At 42.8% G+C, this 17769-nt stretch overlaps 1 protein-coding gene across 4 annotated transcripts in view; it reads left to right on the plus strand.

Moving 5' to 3' along the window:
* The first annotated feature begins 5090 nt into the window (after positions 1-5090).
* Positions 5091-17769, plus strand: part of Akr1d1 (aldo-keto reductase family 1 member D1) — a 58694-nt gene continuing 46015 nt past the window's right edge. For all 4 annotated transcript variants that reach the window (XM_041675544.1, XM_041675545.1, XM_041675543.1 and 1 more), the window contains exons 1-3: positions 5091-5231; positions 9724-9888; positions 12895-13011. In XM_041675544.1, coding sequence (XP_041531478.1) covers positions 5139-5231; positions 9724-9888; positions 12895-13011 — 375 coding nt within the window. In that variant the 5' untranslated portion in view covers positions 5091-5138. The remainder of the gene's footprint in view (positions 5232-9723; positions 9889-12894; positions 13012-17769) is intronic.

Below are 17769 nucleotides of genomic sequence, written 5' to 3' on the forward strand. Positions count from 1 at the left end.
TCTCTGGTTTGGCTTGGTTTGGTTTGGTTGGGGGGTATTTGTTTTTGTTCTTGGTTTCTGTTTTGTTGTTTTTGTTCTTGCTTTTTCAAGACAGGGTTTCTCCCTGTAGTCCCAGCTGTCCTGGAATTCACTCCAGTAGCTCAGGTTGGCCTTGAACGCAGAGATCCGCCTGCCTCTCTGCCTCCTGAGTACTGGGATTAAAGGCGTGCACTACCACTGTCTGGCTCCATGTCTGTTCTTTTTCTTTTCTTTTTAAGATTTATTTAGTTATTTATTTTATGTGCACTGGTGTTTTGTCTGCATGTATATCTGTGTGAGGGGGTCAGAGTTACAGGCATTTGTGAGCTGCCATGTGGGTTCTGGGAATTAAACCACCCAGGTCCTTTGGAAGAGCAGTCAGTGCTCCTAACCCCTGAGCCATCTCTCTCGCCCCTCCCTTTATGTTCTTCACAGGTGTTGGCTGACAGTATTTACAAATTACTGACTAAATGGGATCCGAATGCCATCTATAAGACCTGACATAGGCCACAGAGACGGCTCGGCAGGTAAAAGCACTTGTGCAAATCTGATGTCCTGAGTTCAAGTCCCGGAACCCACATGAAAGTGGAAGGAGAGAACTGACTCCTCAAATTTGTCCTCTCACCTCCACATGTGCGTACATATGTCCATCTGTAGTAATAGGAGTGGTGGGGCTGCGTCCCCAGCACCCCGGCCGCCTGCTAGCTTATGCCCGAAATAACAACACACAAACTGTATTCATTTAAACACTGCTTGGCCCATTTCTATCTAGCCTCTTCTAGGCTAATTCTCACATATTAATTTAGCCCATTTCTAATCATCTGTGTAGCACCGCCAGGTGCGCTTACCAGGAAGGTTCTAGCCTACGTCCATCCTGGGTCGGAGCTTCATCACATATGTCTGCCCGGGAGAGGGGAGCATGGCGTCTCTGAGCTCACTTCCTCTTCCTCCCAGCATTCTGTTCTGTTTACTCCTCTCACCTATGTTTTAACCTATCAGGGCCAAGCAGTTTCTTTATTGCTTAACCAATGAAATCAACAGATTGATCTATGACACTCCCACATCACCCATCCCCCAGTATTAACAATATTTTTATTTAAAATTCCTAAGGTAAGATGTACCCTAAAACTTCTCATTATCATTTTCCTTGTTAGAATTATTGTTGCTGCTAACTACCAAATAAATTGAATCAAGTTTTCTCTCTGACATTCTCAAAAGTGAAGATTTTTCCAGCATTTCATCTGCGGAGGCCAGGGCATCTAGTTGGCATTTCAAGCACTTTATACATAGAGGTGCCAATGGATTGTCCTAAGACCAGTTTCAATTTGTCACTTTTGTGAGACTAGAAGTCTGCGATCATGGTATCGGCAGGCCCTCACTCCCTCTGAAAATCTTAGGAAGGAGTCTCAGTTCTAGTCCTGGTTCCATCTCTGTTGCTGTGATAAAATACTCCAACCACAGACAACTGAAGGGAGAACTTATGTTAGCTTGTAGTCCTAGGCTGCAGTTCATTGCCATGAAGGCAAGGCAGGAACTTACAGTAGCTGGCCACACCACATTCACGGTCAAGAGCATAGAGAAACGAATGCGGGCATGCTTCCTCGCTTGCGCTCAGCTTATCTGCTCTGCTCATACACACTTCAGAACCCCCTGCCCAAGGCCTGGTGCCTCCCACAGTAAACTGGATATTCCCACATCAATTAACTTAAGACAGTCTCCCACAGAGACACTCATAGGCCAACCTAATATAGACAGTTCCTAATCCAAACTCTCTTCTCAGTGATTCCAAGTCATGCTAAGTAGGCAGTTGAAGCTCACTATCACAGTCGGGAAAATGTTTGCCGGGAAAGTGTGCAGAGCTTGGTTCTGATCCTCAGCATTCAAGGAAAAAAGTGAAGTGTGTCTGTGCACACCTGTAATGGCACCAAGGAAGTGGAGACAGGAGAATCCCTGGGGCTTGCGGACCAGCCAGTCCAGCCTACTGCTGAGCTCTAGAATCAATAAGAGACCCTATTTCAAAAGAATAATAATCAGAAGAAGGAAAGTAATTATGGAAGATATACTCAGCACTGACCTCTGATCTACACACACACACACACACACACACACACACACACACACAGATTCCAGGGGGGACCACATTGCCTCTTTCCAGCTAGCATGCTTGCCACCCATTCTCAAATTCTTTGGCTTTGCATACTCGAGCGCCTGGCATCTGATCTTCCTCTCTCAGGCTCTGTTTTCTCATGTTCTAAGGACACCAGTCATTGGATCAAAGCCCACTCTAACCCAATATGAACTGATCTTACCTAATCATATCTGTAAAGACTCTCTTTCCAAAGAGGTCATGTGCTGTAGTTTGGAATAGACACCAATGACCCAGAACATTCCACCATATAAAATTGTTTTGAAAATTAAATTAGAGACAACATGTAAAGTTCATAATAAGTAAACTGAAAAATAAACCTCTTTGATATTATTATTTCAGTTGTGAAGTTGGAGCTGCTGAGAAAGTATAATTCATAAGCAATTCTCTCATTGACTGTACGTAGTGTTTATTTTAGGTAATTAAGTCAGTGAATGGCGCCTGGGCACCAGAATATGTTTTTTAAGTACTCCAAGTGATTCTTCCATGTAGTTAGGGTTAAACCTTAACTCCCAATTAACAGGCCCTCCCTGTGCTGTGCTGGAGAAGCACCCTCTCGAAGTAAGTCTATGTGTGGCTACTCACCCATGAACATACAAACGGAGGAGAGCCCAAGTCAGACTGCTATGGTAGCAGTCTGTTAAGGAAAGTTGTAGCTGGTCAGCTTGAGAGAGTTGCTATGTGGGCTGTAACCAGAAAGGCCTGAGAGCTGCAGCTTTCTAAGCTCTTGGTGTCACAACATGTGCCAAACACGGAGCTACAAGACTGAGTTTGTGCCTTGCTGGGTATGAGTGCTGCTTTGGCCTCTTTATGATTGGCCTGTTTCTTTCTTGGGGATGTGTTGTAGTTTGAATGAGAATGGCTTACATTTTCTTTAACAGGAAGTGGCACTGTTGGAAGGTGTGACTTTATGGGTGTAGTATGGCCTTGTTGGAGGAAGTGTGTTACTGTGGAGGTGGGTTTTGAAGTCTAGTGTTTGTTCAAGCTTTGCTTAATGTGATACTCTGTCTACTTCCTATTGCCTGCATATCAACAAGTAGCCGCTACCTCTCCAACACCACGTCTGCCTGCACACTGCCATATCCTACCATGATGATAAAAGACTGAACCTCGGAACTGTAAGCAGGTCACTCCAATTTAAATGTTCTTATAAGAGATTCCATGGTCATGGTGTCTCTTCACGGCAACAGAAACCCTAACTAAGACAAAAGCTGGTACCAGGGACTGAGGTATTGCTATAATAGCTGGACCATGTTTTTGTTTGGAAAAATATGGACTTTGGTACTTTGGGCTTGGAAAACAGTGGAATGCTTTAAGCACTGCGTAATGGACCATACTGATCAGAGCATGGAAGACAGTGGTGCTGAGTGTGATTTGATGAATGGGGGGGGGGGGGGGGGGGCGGGGCGGCTACCTCAAGAGGTTTCAGAGAATTTTAATATGTGGCTTAGAGATAGTTCTTGTGATATTTTGGTGAAGAATGTTGCCCTTGTCCAAAAAGTCTGCCTGAAGTGAAAGTGAAGAACTTTGGATTAATTCCATTGGCAGAGGAAATCCCCAAACAAGCTAATATAGACTCTGTCATGTGCTTATTAGTTAACTCTGACGAAGACTTACAATGCAAAGGAGCAAACTAAGAAAATAAAAATGCAAAAAAGTACAGATTGAGAAAAGGGACACCAGGAAATAGAATAGAGCTAAATCCTGTGTTCAAGGAGATAAACATATTCAGAATAAAGAGAGTTGTAGTAACCTCGGAGCAAGAGCTTATCCAGCTAAATATCCAATTTGTAAAAAGGAATCAAAGAAAAGCTTAGAGCCAGATGTGATGGTATATGCCTTTAATCCCAGCACTGGGAAGTCAGACGCTGATAGATGTCAAAGTTGGAGGCCAGCCTGGTCTACAGAGCAAGTTCCAGACTAGACAAGCTTAGGCAGTGAAGAAAGCCATGGAAAACAGAAAGTGGTGAAGTTGTAATTAGACAAGATGTAATTAATCCATGTTCCAGCCCTAGCAAGAAGTAGAACTTGGCGGCTTCAGTGGTGGTATTGGTTTTAGAGTCAAGGACAGAAGAAAGGGGTTATGGAATTTCTCTCCACGCTTAAGGAAAGCCACTGAGGTCAAGGCATGTGTCAGGGGTGCCCCTGAATAGAGGTCTAGAGAGGCCATTGCCTGAAGCTATGAAGCTGAAGCCTGGTGGAGACATCAAGATGTTGCAGATGCCTCAGCCATGGGGTACCTGCCCAGGAGAGCTGCTAGCAGGGGTGGAACCAGCCCAAGAGAAAGAAGTGTGTTACAGTCAACAAATCTGAAAGGAGTTGGAAATCTGAAGAGCATTTTGACATCAGACATGGAGATATGGAGTTTAGTGTTTGCCAAACTGGTTTTTTGTCTTGCTTTGGCCCAGTATTTCCTCACTTTGCTTCCCTTTTGGTATACCCCATTATTTGTGGGAAGTACGTGACCTGCTTTTTAGCTTTGTTCCCCCCCCCCCCCAGGGGACTACAGTTAAGAGACTGCAAGAACCTCAGAAGAGACTTTGTACTTAGGACTTTTAAATAAGTTTGATACTGTGATAGACTATGGGAACTTTGGAAGTTGGGCTGAAAACATTTTTGTCTTAGGATATGTTTATAAGCTTTTGGGAGCCAGGGAGTAGAATAACCTCCTGACAGAAGCTAGATAGATATATTTTTTTTTGGAAGACTAAGCATAGCCCATCAACATGTTTGCTATCTCAAGGCCCTGATGAAGGGCAAAGAAATAGCACTGCTTACAATCTCCAGAGAAGGCTTGAGGGAGGGGTGAGGGTATTGGGAAATCTATTTATTTTTCTTCTTTCCCTGCCAAGCTCCTCCTCCTACTACTCAATTCTTTTATGCAATAGGTCCTAGGATATATTTTCAAATAATGTGTCTCTGTCCTGTTCAGAATCACTACCAGAAACTTGAAGCTTCCACTCCCTTCTCCACAATGAACCTCACTGCTACGAATCATCGAATACCTCTAAGTGATGGGAACAGTATTCCTGTCATTGGCCTTGGTACCTACTCAGATCCTAGACCGGTATGTACATACTTACATTTGTGTGTGTGTATGTGGTGTGTGTGTGGTGTGTGTATGGTGTGTGTGTGTGTATATATATATATGTGTGTGTAGTGTGTGTGTGGTGTGTGTATGGTGTATGTGTGTATATATATGTGTGTGTGTGTGTGTGTGTGTGTGTGGTATGGGTTGTGTGTGTGTATATATATATAGGTGTGTGTGTGTGTAGTGTGTGTGTGGTGTGTGTATGTGTGGTGTGTGTATGTGTGGTGTGGGGTGTGTGTATGGTGTGTGTGGTGTGTGTGTGTGTGGTGTGTGTATGTGTGGTGTGTGGTGTGTGTATGGTGTGTGTGGTGTGTGTATGTGTGGTGTGTGGTGTGTGTATGGTGTGTGTGGTGTGTGTATGTGTGGTGTGGGATGTGTGTGTATGGTGTGTGTGTGTGGTGTGTGTATGTGTGGTGTGTGTGTGGTATGGGGTGTGTGTGTGTATTGTGGTGTGGAGTGTGTGTGTATGTGTGGTGTGTGTGTGGTATGGGGTGTGTGTGTGTGTGTGCATGTGTGTATAATAATAAAAGCAAGATCCAGTGACTACTATCAGTGACTACTGTTTACCTGAATGGACTTTATTTATTTATTTTTTATTTTATTTTATTTTTTTGGTTTTTCAAGACAGGGTTTCTCTATAGCTTTGGAGCCTGTCCCGGAACTAGCTCTTGTAGACCAGGCTGGCCTCGAACTCACAGAGATCCACCTGCCTCTGCCTCCTGAGTGCTGGGATTAAAGGCGTGCGCCACCACCACCCGGCCCTGAGTAGACTTTAAATCAAAGGTTGAACTCCATCAATTTATGGCTTAACATCGTCCCATTACAGAAATCGATTTGTTTTTCTTTTTCCTTGAAAGTCAGCAGAAGGCTAACTCGGGTGAAATGAGGGGCATGGAATTTGTGAGTGTATTATTTATAAGCTCCTTTTAATTTTTATCCAAAAATTTGTAGTGCAGTCTAACAAGCATCTAAGGAACACCTGCCACGCAGGCATATCCAAGCTTCTTGAACTGCAACACAGTGTCATCAGCTACAGAGTTCATGCTCTAAAGGACTGAAAACAAAGTAGGCTTGTGAATTTGTGTAGAGATGCATTCACAGACACCCAAGTCCCAGATGTGGCCTGCAGGCTGCCAGCAGGGGTCACCTGTACACACGAGTCTGCAGAAACTTCTCGTGTGAAGAGAATTGTCTTGCTATGTAGGCACTTCAACTCCAAGAGAAAACATAGACTCCTTACCAACTGTAGAAGCAGCAAAGGTAGAGTCTGGTCCAATAGCTGAAGACTCAGGAAGGAGAAGAATCAAAATCACTGCACAGAAAAGGATCTGCATAGAATAATCCTTCCCTCAGTGAAGTTTGGGGCTGATATTGCTTATCAGAGTCACTTTGACCACGTGGTAATGCAGACTGTCAAGGTGATGAGCATGAAGGGAAGGGGCCAAACTGGCCTCTTCATGGTGACTGGGAAGCAGACACAAAGTGAGGGTGTCAGAGAAGCAGCACTGGGGTCTTGCTGAAGCCCGTGTGAGCTCATGTCACACTTCCATACCCTATCAATCACAAATTCCACAGTCCTGCACTCCAAGCCTTTGTACATTAGCGGATTCATCAGTTAGCCAACCAGCTCTTATCATTCTCCCTATGAGCAAAGCATGATCCAGGACTGAGGAGATGGCCAGACGGGTGAAGGGCCTGCTTCACAAACATGATTTCTGATCCCTGGCACCCACATAAAAAGCCAGGCATGGTGGTATATGTCCCTAACCCCAGTACTGTTGGAGCAAGACAGGCAGATTCCCAACACCTCATTGGCTAGCCAATCTAGACAAAACTTAGAACACAAATTCAACAAAAGACCTTGTCTCCAAACCAAACCAAACAATTAAAAACAATAGAAGAGTATGAGGCTAGCAAATTTGGCTCAGTGGGTAAAGGGACTTGCTGTCAAGCCTGATAATATGAGTTCAAATCCTGGAACCAATACGGTAGAAGGAGAGAGCTGACCCCACAGGTCATCTTCTGTCTTCCACAATTGCACCACAGACTATACCTGAAATTGATCCCTGGCCTTCATACACACATCCACCGGTGAGTGTACTCACACACACAAAGATATACACAAATACAGACCCAAAACAAAACAAGGAATATGATCTGAGTTTCATAGGAACTCTCTCGTGTCAATACCTTTGAACACACGGTCCTCTCTTTCTCTACCTACACCTCCCTGTCTTTGGACTTGCTTATTTGTCTCCCACTGAACTTGGAGTGTATGTGTGAGTGGATGTGCAGAGATGTGTACCTGTGCACATGTGTTTAACTGTTTGTGGAGGCCAGGGGTTGACATTGGGTGCCTTTTTCAGCTGCTCTCCACCATATTTTTTTGAGACAGTGGGAGTCTCAAAAAACCTAGAACTCACCAGCTGCTACGTTGGTAGACCAGAAAGTTTCAAAGATCTGCGTGCCCATCTCTGTTATTCAACCCAGCAGTGGGGATACAGACTCACCCCATCATGCTTTGCTTTTACATGCATGCTCAGGCCCTCACGCTAGCGTGGCATACTGTTTACCAGCTGAGCCATCTCCCAGCCCCCTCTACAAAATGTTTAAGGCTCAAGTCAAAGAATGTCAAAGGATCCCTCTTCCTTCTTATTACATGACTTACATATGTGTTCACACCAGCCCCTTGTTCTCCACTCTATAGCACTTATCACAAGGTCGCTACTAACACCCTGCAATCTTTCTCAGCTGCCTGAGATGTCTATTAGAAAAGACCACTGCTTGTTCAACTCTAGAGTCTCCTGATGTCTAGTATATGGTGCACAGTTAAATAGCACTTACTAATCTAATGGAAACATTTGTCAGAGGGATGTGCACATCAGAGGTTATGGAGATATAACTAGAGTTTATTTATGCATATGAGTGTTTTATTTGCATGTATGCCTGCATGACAAAACAGGGCCTCAATGCCTATTACTGTTGTTAGCCACCAAGTGGTTGCTGGGAATTAACACAGGACTTCTGATATGCCACGGACCGGCTCAGGGGAGCCACTCAGACCATGGGAAAAGCAGGGTCTTGGTAACAGGAAGGCACAAGTTAGGCGAATGACAGACAGACACAACACACAAGAGAGTGGTTGGAATCTGCTGCAATTTTACTGAATTCATGTTTTCATTATATAATATTCAAACAAAGAACAAATTAGAAGGTCATGTATCATTAGTTGGCACAGTATGAAAGCTGCTTTTAGTCACATCAGCAATATTTAAGAAAGGTATATTGTCAGGAACAGGTGTTAGACATAAAGCATCCTTAGAAGAGGAAATCTTGTCCTTGGGTATGTAAACCTCAGGCAAGTGGTTTCTTCTTATGAATAGAAAGTTTCTGTCTCATTATCGCTATCATGGCCCTTCCTCTTCCTAACCCTTTATTTCATCTAGTGACCAAATATGCCTAATCAGTTCTCTGCACCTGTTGATATATACTTTTTAGTACCTTCTTATGCAGCAGACATCATGGGGGTTGGGATCTAGCAAGCCTATCCATAAAGTTGAAAGTATAATATAACAGTCTTTGTCCATCAACATTAACCCATCTATTCCCTTGCTCATCATACACCCCATGTATGACAAAGGTTCTGCTGTAGTCTTATACATTCCCATACTGTGCTTCCTTGTCCCAGAGCTATTCCTGAAGAGAATGATCCTTGTCTTGTGTGTGTGTGTGTATATATATATATATATATATATTATCATTATTATAAAAGAGATTGTGCAAAGCTCATATCCCACATAGCCAGCTAATCGAGAAACCCGTCTATGCCTCAGCTGTGGCTAATACCAGGCTGTCTGCCATTGAACACCAGGAAGCCTAATCCCATGGGACACGTAGCTCCCGTCCGGCATAATGACATATGTCATGTCACACAGACGACACTGGAGTTGGTGTGGCACTGATAAATAGAGCTTAAAAAATAATAGCTAAAAGTGTTCCAGACACTTAACTATGTGCCAGGATCTCTGACCATGCTTTGTACTACACGCACTTTCTAATGTAATTCTCATATTACAAAGCCAATGCCACTTAGGCCCTCTGACCGATAGAAAACATAGGAAGATTGAACACATTGCTCCAGATGAAGGCTGCCGAGTCCCTGAACTGAGATGGGAGCCCACGTCGTTTTACGTCCAGACCTCAGACTCTGCACACTGTTTTGGGGATACCGATCAAATCACGTTTCTGAAGCTACAATATGAAGGGCAATCTGGAGTGGATAGATGGAGTACTGAAGGGGGCAGTCCTCTACAGTTTGTTTTAGCGCCATGATCTTCCAATCATGACAGCACAGAATTGGGAATTGTTACGTGGGCTATAAAATGATATATTATGGGATGTCCTTTTTTTAACACGAACTTAAAATCCATTTCTCTTTTCCCTCCACTTCTCCTCTTTATCACATAAGGTCCCTAGGGAGACCTATAAGGCGGTGAAAATGGCCATTGATGAGGGGTACCGGCACCTTGACGGGGCCTACGTCTACCACAATGAACATGAAGTTGGTGAGGCCATCAGAGAAAAGATAGCAGAAGGGAAGGTGAAGAGAGAAGAGATTTTCTACTGCGGAAAGGTGAATCATTTCTTTCTATGTAGATATGGTGAACATGGCCTAGGGTTGGGGGAGGCAACTCAGTAGAATAGCATGCACAGAACCTAGACATGATCTCAAATATTGGAACACAATAAAAGAAAGAAGAAGAGTGGGGAAAAGGGGAGGAGAAAATGGGCAAATTATCATTTGAAATCCTTTAATTTGCTGAAAAACATACCTGTGTATGCATACATATCAATTAAGCCTAATAAAGCACACATACTGAAATACAACCGTAAGTGAACAGAAAGACTATGTCTGATTTGATGGAAAGGCTGGTCACTTTGTGTAGCACGAGTTCTAATAGGTTTTAGTAATAAAAGCCCAGAGTCAGATATTGGGAGAAACGCTGAGAGATCAGAGAGTCGAAGGAACCAAAGCACAACCACCTTACCTTTCAACTTCCCATCTGAAAAAGAGATAGAGTTCCTGTCTCCTCCCGCCTTATCACTTCCTCTGTCCGCCCAGCCATATCACTCACTTCCTGTCTGTCTGCACAGGCCTCCAGACCTCTATGGTTAGCTAGTGGCTAACTCCACCCTCTGATCTTCAGGCAAACTTTATTTGTACAAACAAGATATAACCACAGCCTTGCTCCGTTAAGATCTCTTTCCACTGCAGCACAGCCAACATCCAAGGGCAGCGTGTGGCGGAGGGTGAATGCACAGACTTTGCTGCTTGGTTTTTGTTGCAGTTTGGATAAGAATGACCCCCATAGGCTCATATGTTTGCATGTTTAGTCCTCAGTTGGTAGACTGTTTGGAAGGATTAGGAGGTGTAGCCTTGTTGGAGAAGGGGCGTACATGTTGAAGGAGATGTGTCGCTAGGGGTGAGCTTTGAGGTTTCAAAAGCCCAAGCTAAGCCCAGTACTGTGTCTGCTTACTGTCTGTAGATCATGTAAAGCTCTCAGCTACTGCTCCAGTGTCTGTCTGTCTGCTTGCCATGATGATGATTTGAAACTGCAAGCAAGCCTCCAATGAAATGCTTTCCTTTGTAAGAGTTGTCTTGGTCATGGTGTTCTTGTCAGCAATAGAATAGTGACTAAGACAATTGCCCGGGTCAGAAAACATTCGCTACCGCAACATAATACAAGAGAATATATAGAGCAGCTAGCTGCTTGACCTGGCTGGGAAGTTTTAGCATTTCCAGACCTTGGTTTCCCTCTTTAAGGTGGGAATCATAAAGCCAAGCATTTCATAAACTTATGAATTAGCATTTACAAAGCACTTAAATGGTACCTAGCAAAAAACTAACATTTTACATCTTTGTTGAGCAAAAGAATGTTAAAGAGGTCCTGTGATTTAATCTATTCAGGAGGCTGAGGCAGGAGGATCATAGCTCAGTGCCTGCCTGGACTACAGGTAGAGTTCAAAGACAGCCTAAATAACTTAATGAAGCATGATTAATAAAACTCAGAGAGGGAAATTGAGCTTAAACCTGAAGGTCAGAAAAGCAAAGCAGTCAGCCACTGGCTCTTACCTCTACCTCAGTCCGAAAGGGTGATCCTGCCTCCAGGAATCTCAGAATGAGACTGACTGAGAGCTGTCTCCTCCCGTTTTATATTCCTCTCTAGTTCTAGGATTAAAGGCATGCACCATTACTGTCTGGTTTCTATGGCAAGCTAGTGTGGCTGCTGGGATTAAAGGTGTGTGTTATTCCTGACTGGTCTATAAGGCTGGCCAGTGTGGCTGTTTACTTTTCTGATCCTCAGGCAAGCTTTATCCTCAGGCAAGTAAAACACCACTACAACTTAACAAGCCTTCATCTTCATAGTTAAAAAGGAATTTGGCTGTAGCTCAGTGGTAGAGTGTTTACCTAGCACGAATGAGGTCCTGGGTTCAATCCCCAATATCACAGAAAGAAAAGAAAAAGTGAATTAAAATGGAAAATGGGATTTAACTTGGATGGGAAGGCAGCGGTGATGCCAGTGGACCCCGCAGTAGTAACAGAAGCATTTTTCTACTATTCTCTCTCTCCTTTACTTTTCTCTATTCTATGCTCCCTCCCCACCATCACTAGGGTTTGAACCCAGGGCCTTGTGCATGCAAGGCGGGCACTGACTAACCCAAGCTACATTCCCCACCTTTTAAGTGGTATATGTATATGTGGGTGTCTGTGCAGGTGTGTGTAGTGTGTGTATGCGCATGCCAGAAGCCAACTTCATTCCTCAACAGTCACCCATCTTGTTTTTTGAGATAGGGTCTTACTGGGGACCACTGATGAGGTGAGGCTGGCTTCCAGCAAGCCACCTTCCTCTCTAGTGCTTTGATTATGCATAGCCTTTGTGCATGTGCTACCAAGACTGGCTTGAATTCTGGTCCTCATACTTGTATGTCAAGCCCTATACTAACTGAAAGACCTCACCAGCCCATTCCCCTGACCGTCCCCCTGACCAACTAACTCTTCTTTAACCTTTAGTTTGAGACAAAGTCTTGCCCAATTGTCTAGTCTGGTCTAGAGCTCACTCTGTGCCCTTTTGCCACAGCCTCCCAAGTAGCTGACATTGCAGGTGTGTGCCATTATGTTTGTCTGTTTTTCTGTGCTTTCAAGACAGGAATGAAACTGGGAGCCTAACTTTCCAATTTTATTTCCTGTCACAGATAGGGTTTTAAAAGTCAATCTTCTCCCCCCACCCTTCCACCGAAAAGCCTTGGAACAAAAGTTATGCTACCAGAAAAATGTACTAACATATGTGACCACTGCTGTTTGTTTTACGCTTTGGCATGAAAACCAGACCTTCTGCATCCAGCATCTAACACTTGGGGTGTGGAGTGAAGCCTTAGCAAGAATTGGCAGGATTGCCCTGGGGTATGAGACCGCATGAGACTGAAGACCAGAGGAGTGTCATAGAGGTGTCAAAAGTCTCATCAACTCTTCCTTTGCTCGGATGTGAGAGGAGCAGATGACATGTGTATGAGGGATTCACTATGAGAAGGTGGAAGTATGTATATATTATCTCACTGTGCTCCTCAACTTTCTTTCCAGCTGTGGTCTACAGATCACATCCCCGAAATGGTCCGCCCAGCCCTGGAAAGGACGCTAAAGGTCCTCCAGCTAGACTACGTGGACCTTTATATCATTGAGTTACCCATGGCTTTTAAGGTAAGCTCAAGTACCCGCGTACCGCTTCGAGCGCTGTTCCTTATTGCTCTTTCTTTAGGAGCACAGAATGCTACCGTGTTTGTGACCGGAGATGGGAGGATGCCGGTCTTGCCTGACACAACCCCAACAAATAATGTTAACAGGTTTGGGCCCAAGTTTCTTAACTGCAAGAGAACCGCTCCAGCTGGGTTAGGGTCCTAAAGAGGAGGTGCGCAGCTAGCCAGGGGAAGCAGAGGGGGTGCGGGTCACACAGCTGAGCGTGATTCAGGATGACTGCATTTGTTGAAATAAGGCTTTATCTTTTATACTCCATAGTTTAGCCACAGGCAAGACTGAAAACGGGCTCAATGATTCAAGGAGAAATCATTACAGCCACTGACTTCATTACAGCATTCTTGTTGAGACAGACCTGATAAGTTTAGCAAGTGTCTAAATGCTATTGTTCTCAAACATTCAGTAAATCCACCAAGCGCCCTCTTACACCAGTGGAAGAGCCACAGGTTCCTCCTGTCAGAGATGAGGAAATCGACTCCCTTTAGCAAGCAGGAACTGTCCTCCAGCTCCCGAGGGAACGGAGGCCCTCATCCAAATGCCTGACTTTGGGAAAGGACTTCTGGGGACCAGACACTCAACTACAATTTAAGAACAATTTTCATTCCTCAAGGGACATACCACATAAACACTGAGCTGTTCCCTAATGTGTCCCTTTGTGACTTAGTCTTATTATATGGGTCTGCTTCCCTCAGAAGCTCCCAAAAGGGAAGGGCCTGATGGCTCACTCTTTTCCCGTATTAAGGCACCATTCTGATTTCCCTACACTTACTAACTGACTTCCTGCTGTCAATGGCCTCAGACTCTGGATCTGGACTATGGACCTTTCATCCTTGGGGTCAGGTGTATCCGGTCGATAAATCTCTAACTTTCCTGTTCCCGGTGTAATCAGGAGGGCACCATGACCAGAGTCATCGTGCTACCTCCATGGGATCATGGTGGTAGGGTTGGGTTTTTTTTTCCAAATAATTATTTTGTTTAAAGAGGCTGACATCTTATACATTTCATCCTTCAAAGCCCACACAAAATCTCCCAAAGGAAAAGGCAGAAGGGAACTCCCATAAGACATGGTGAGAATCAGTAAAATTAAAGCAATAAGGTCCTGGAGAATTGTGGTCTGCAATGTAGGAATACTGGAACCCTGCCAAGCAGCAATTGTCACCATGTGGTCCACACCACTTAACTCAGTGCACTTTCTATTATACATGTTTTTTATTTTACATAATATTTTTATTGATTTCACCAACCACAGATTCCTTCCCCCCTGCTCCTCTCTTACCCCCCCCATACACTCCTCCTCTGGCTCTATTTAGATAAGACCTCCCATGAGAATCAACAAAGCATGGCACAACAGGTTGAGACAGTGTACCAGCGTAAATGAATGCAGCCAGAAATTTAATAAATATATACAGCTTTAATTGGGAAATAGATTTACAGAACCAGAGGTTCCCGCGGAGAACAGGAAAGCAAGAAGGGGCGGCTGGGAGCACGCCCGCAATCTTTATAAGTAAAAAATATCCTCGGGGGACCCCGCCCTACAAGTAAGGTGATTGGCTGAGTCTCTCCTACATCTCCCCTTTTTGTCTAAATAAGATAGAGCCAAACCAAATACAACTATATACAATAGTAACAAATAATAAATATAACAAACAATATTGAGCAAGAAACATATAACAAAAGTTTTGCTAAACATTCTATCTCAAGGAGTCTAAATAAGGTAGAGAGTAACTACAATTATCTAATCTTCAACTCCGTTAAAGATCTGAGAAGGGAATTAATATTACTTAACAAACAAGAGATATCCAAAATGGGCAAAAAATGACAGAGACAACTGACTACCTGGGCAATCACCCAAAGTCTCGTTTGCAATGTTGAGTCAACCAACTTTGGCTAAGGCCTAACATAACTGACATACCATTATTAAAGGCAAGGAACTTTCTTAGAACTATCCTACCCTGTCTTGGCAAGATAAGACAATCCTGTTTCATCCACTTATGGATATTCTGTATCTTTGTCAGTAGTTGAGGTATGTGCTTTTCTTAACCCAAAGGCCAGTTCTGCCAAGAAGACAAGCTCCCAGTGGAATGTCTTTGGTGCTCAACGTTCTCTCGGGATTAGAGTGGCGTTGCCAGGAGTGATTGTGTCTCGTTGGCACAGAATTCTAGGTTAGATTAAAGGCCATATTCTACAGCTCTTCGAAGAGGCTGAAGATCATATTATCTATACTAAATATAATCTCTATGTATCTAAAAAACCTGATTAACCTAAAAATAAATATGACAAACATATAATTCTCAATACCTATCTAACTTGAAGACTAAGAGAATAAACAACTGTGTAATATATGAAGACAATGATCTTTAATTGCAAACAATGTCATTACATATCAAATGTAAACAATGTTATTATATAAATAGTATCAGAGGTAGAAATGTACATTGTAATATGGTAGATGTATCAATACAATATAGACAAAGTTATAAGCATATTCTTATATAAAAATAGAGGTAGGAACACTCACATTCAATATTCAATATATCAATATACAAGAAACAGTACCAATACACTTTTCTAAAAACACTAAATCACAAATACCAATCATCCCATCAAACCAGTTAATCTCCCCCCCCTTTTTTATATATACCCCTAATTCCATAATATATCTTCCATCCCCTCAACCCTAAACCAACCAGTAAATGATGTCCCTAACCCTGAGGGCAAACTCTGTTGGGAGAAGGGACGTCGTCCTCTAAGATTGCTTCTAGCTGACAAGGGGGCGACATTCTTCTTAGGGGGTCTTGTGAAAGCAAATGATGGTAAAATTTCCAAATTAACCCTTGACCTAAGAAAACTGTAAGTAGTCTCTGAGCATTTTGAGAAGGTCGGCCAGAGTGTTGTCAAAAATGTGCATCATTCGAAATTGTCTCCTGCAGTTGGTACCAAAAAACAGGTCTAATTTTAGCGCTTAAAAAAAATTCATGACGTCATAAAAACCAGATTGAGTTGATGTCGTGGGGCCCCATCTTTATCCTGGAAACTTCAAAGATTACTGTAGGAAAATTTGTTGTTTGTTATGGGAAATTTAAACATTAACTACAAAGACATATACTGACATGTAAAAAAAGACACAGATATGAGGAAAGGCAAAGAAAGTTTATCAAGTATATAATTATTTTTATTCTGTCCCATTTCATGGCTCCTGACCTGAGACAGAAACTCTGAAATATCTCTTATCAACAGGCTTGGGATTGAAGACGGACTGAGCCATAGTCCAACTACAAAACCAGCTCTACATATTTATAAAGAAATGTTTAATAAGACATATATATATAAATTAATACTTACAGAACATGTCCATCCATCAGTAATTAAATATTCAGGGTCCCTTAAATTCTTTGAAGATGAGTATTTTCCTGTGGAGATAAGAAAAGAACCCTGCCCCCAACCTATCTGTATTTCTTACCATTAGGATGCTCGACATCCTTGTGAATGAATTGTTATTTATATTTTCCAAGGGGCTTCTCCTCTTCAAACCGAACTTTTATTAATTTTGACAGTATCCACAATTTTTCCTCACCTGTGGAGACAAGAGCAAAACCCCTTCCCCAGCGCAGCACATCTCCTGGCTTCCATTGTGAGGTCAGCACATCCTTGAAATAAACTGGTTGATTTAGTTCAGTGCTTTTCCATTATCTAATGTTTTTCTGCAGCTGTTGTTCCCTTCTCATTAGCGTTGAGAAAATTCAAGGTTAACAAAGCATTATGTAACCTATTTTGGGGAGTGTTTTGCACCCCTTTCTGTTTGTTCAACATATCCTTTATAGTTCGATTTGATCTTTCTATGACTGCCTGACCTGTAGGATTGTGTGGTATACCTGTAACATGCTTGATATTGTAATAATCAAAAAACCATTTCATTTTCCTAGAGACATAAGCAGGACCATTACCCGTCTTTATTTGTATAGGTATACCCATGATAGCCATGACTTCTAATAAATTAGTGGTTACTGAATCAGCTTTTTCTGAACTTAAAGCATTTGCCCATTGGAAGCCTGAATAAGTGTCAATGGTGTGATGAACATATTTTAATTTGCCAAATTCTGCAAAGTGGAACACATCCATCTGCCAGATTTTATTCCTTTGGGTGCCCTTTGGATTAGCCCCTGCTGGCAATGGCGTTTGGTTATAGAAAGAGCAAGTAGGGCATTTCTTTACAATCTCCTTAGCTTGTTGCCATGTAATAGAAAACTCTTTCTTCAAACCTTTGCTATTAACATGATGTTTTTTATGAAATTCAAAGGCTTGTAGCACACTATCAATCAATAATTGATCAATTTCTGCATTACCTTGTGCTAGAGGACCTGGCAGACACATATGGGATCAGATGTGTTATGTACATAGGGCAAAGCCTGTTCCTGATCAAATCTTGAACCTGGATAAACAATGAGGTTAGTTCTGTATCATCAGGTATAAATTCAGCAGTTTCAATATGTAAAATAACTCTTTCTGTGTATTGTGAATCAATAACTATATTAATAGGTTCTTTAAGATCCCTTAGCATCTTAAGAATGGCATATAATTCTGCCTTCTGGACAGAATCATAAGGACTTTGGTCCACCTTACCCAAGTCTTCTGATTTGTAACCTGCCTTCCCTGATTTATTGGCATCAGTATAGAATGTACGGGCTCCGGTTATTGGAGCATCAC

This window comes from Microtus oregoni, unplaced genomic scaffold (genome assembly GCF_018167655.1).
Source record: "Microtus oregoni isolate MIOR12 unplaced genomic scaffold, Mior012 000026F_ref0000081, whole genome shotgun sequence".
NCBI classification, from domain to species: Eukaryota; Metazoa; Chordata; class Mammalia; order Rodentia; family Cricetidae; genus Microtus; species Microtus oregoni.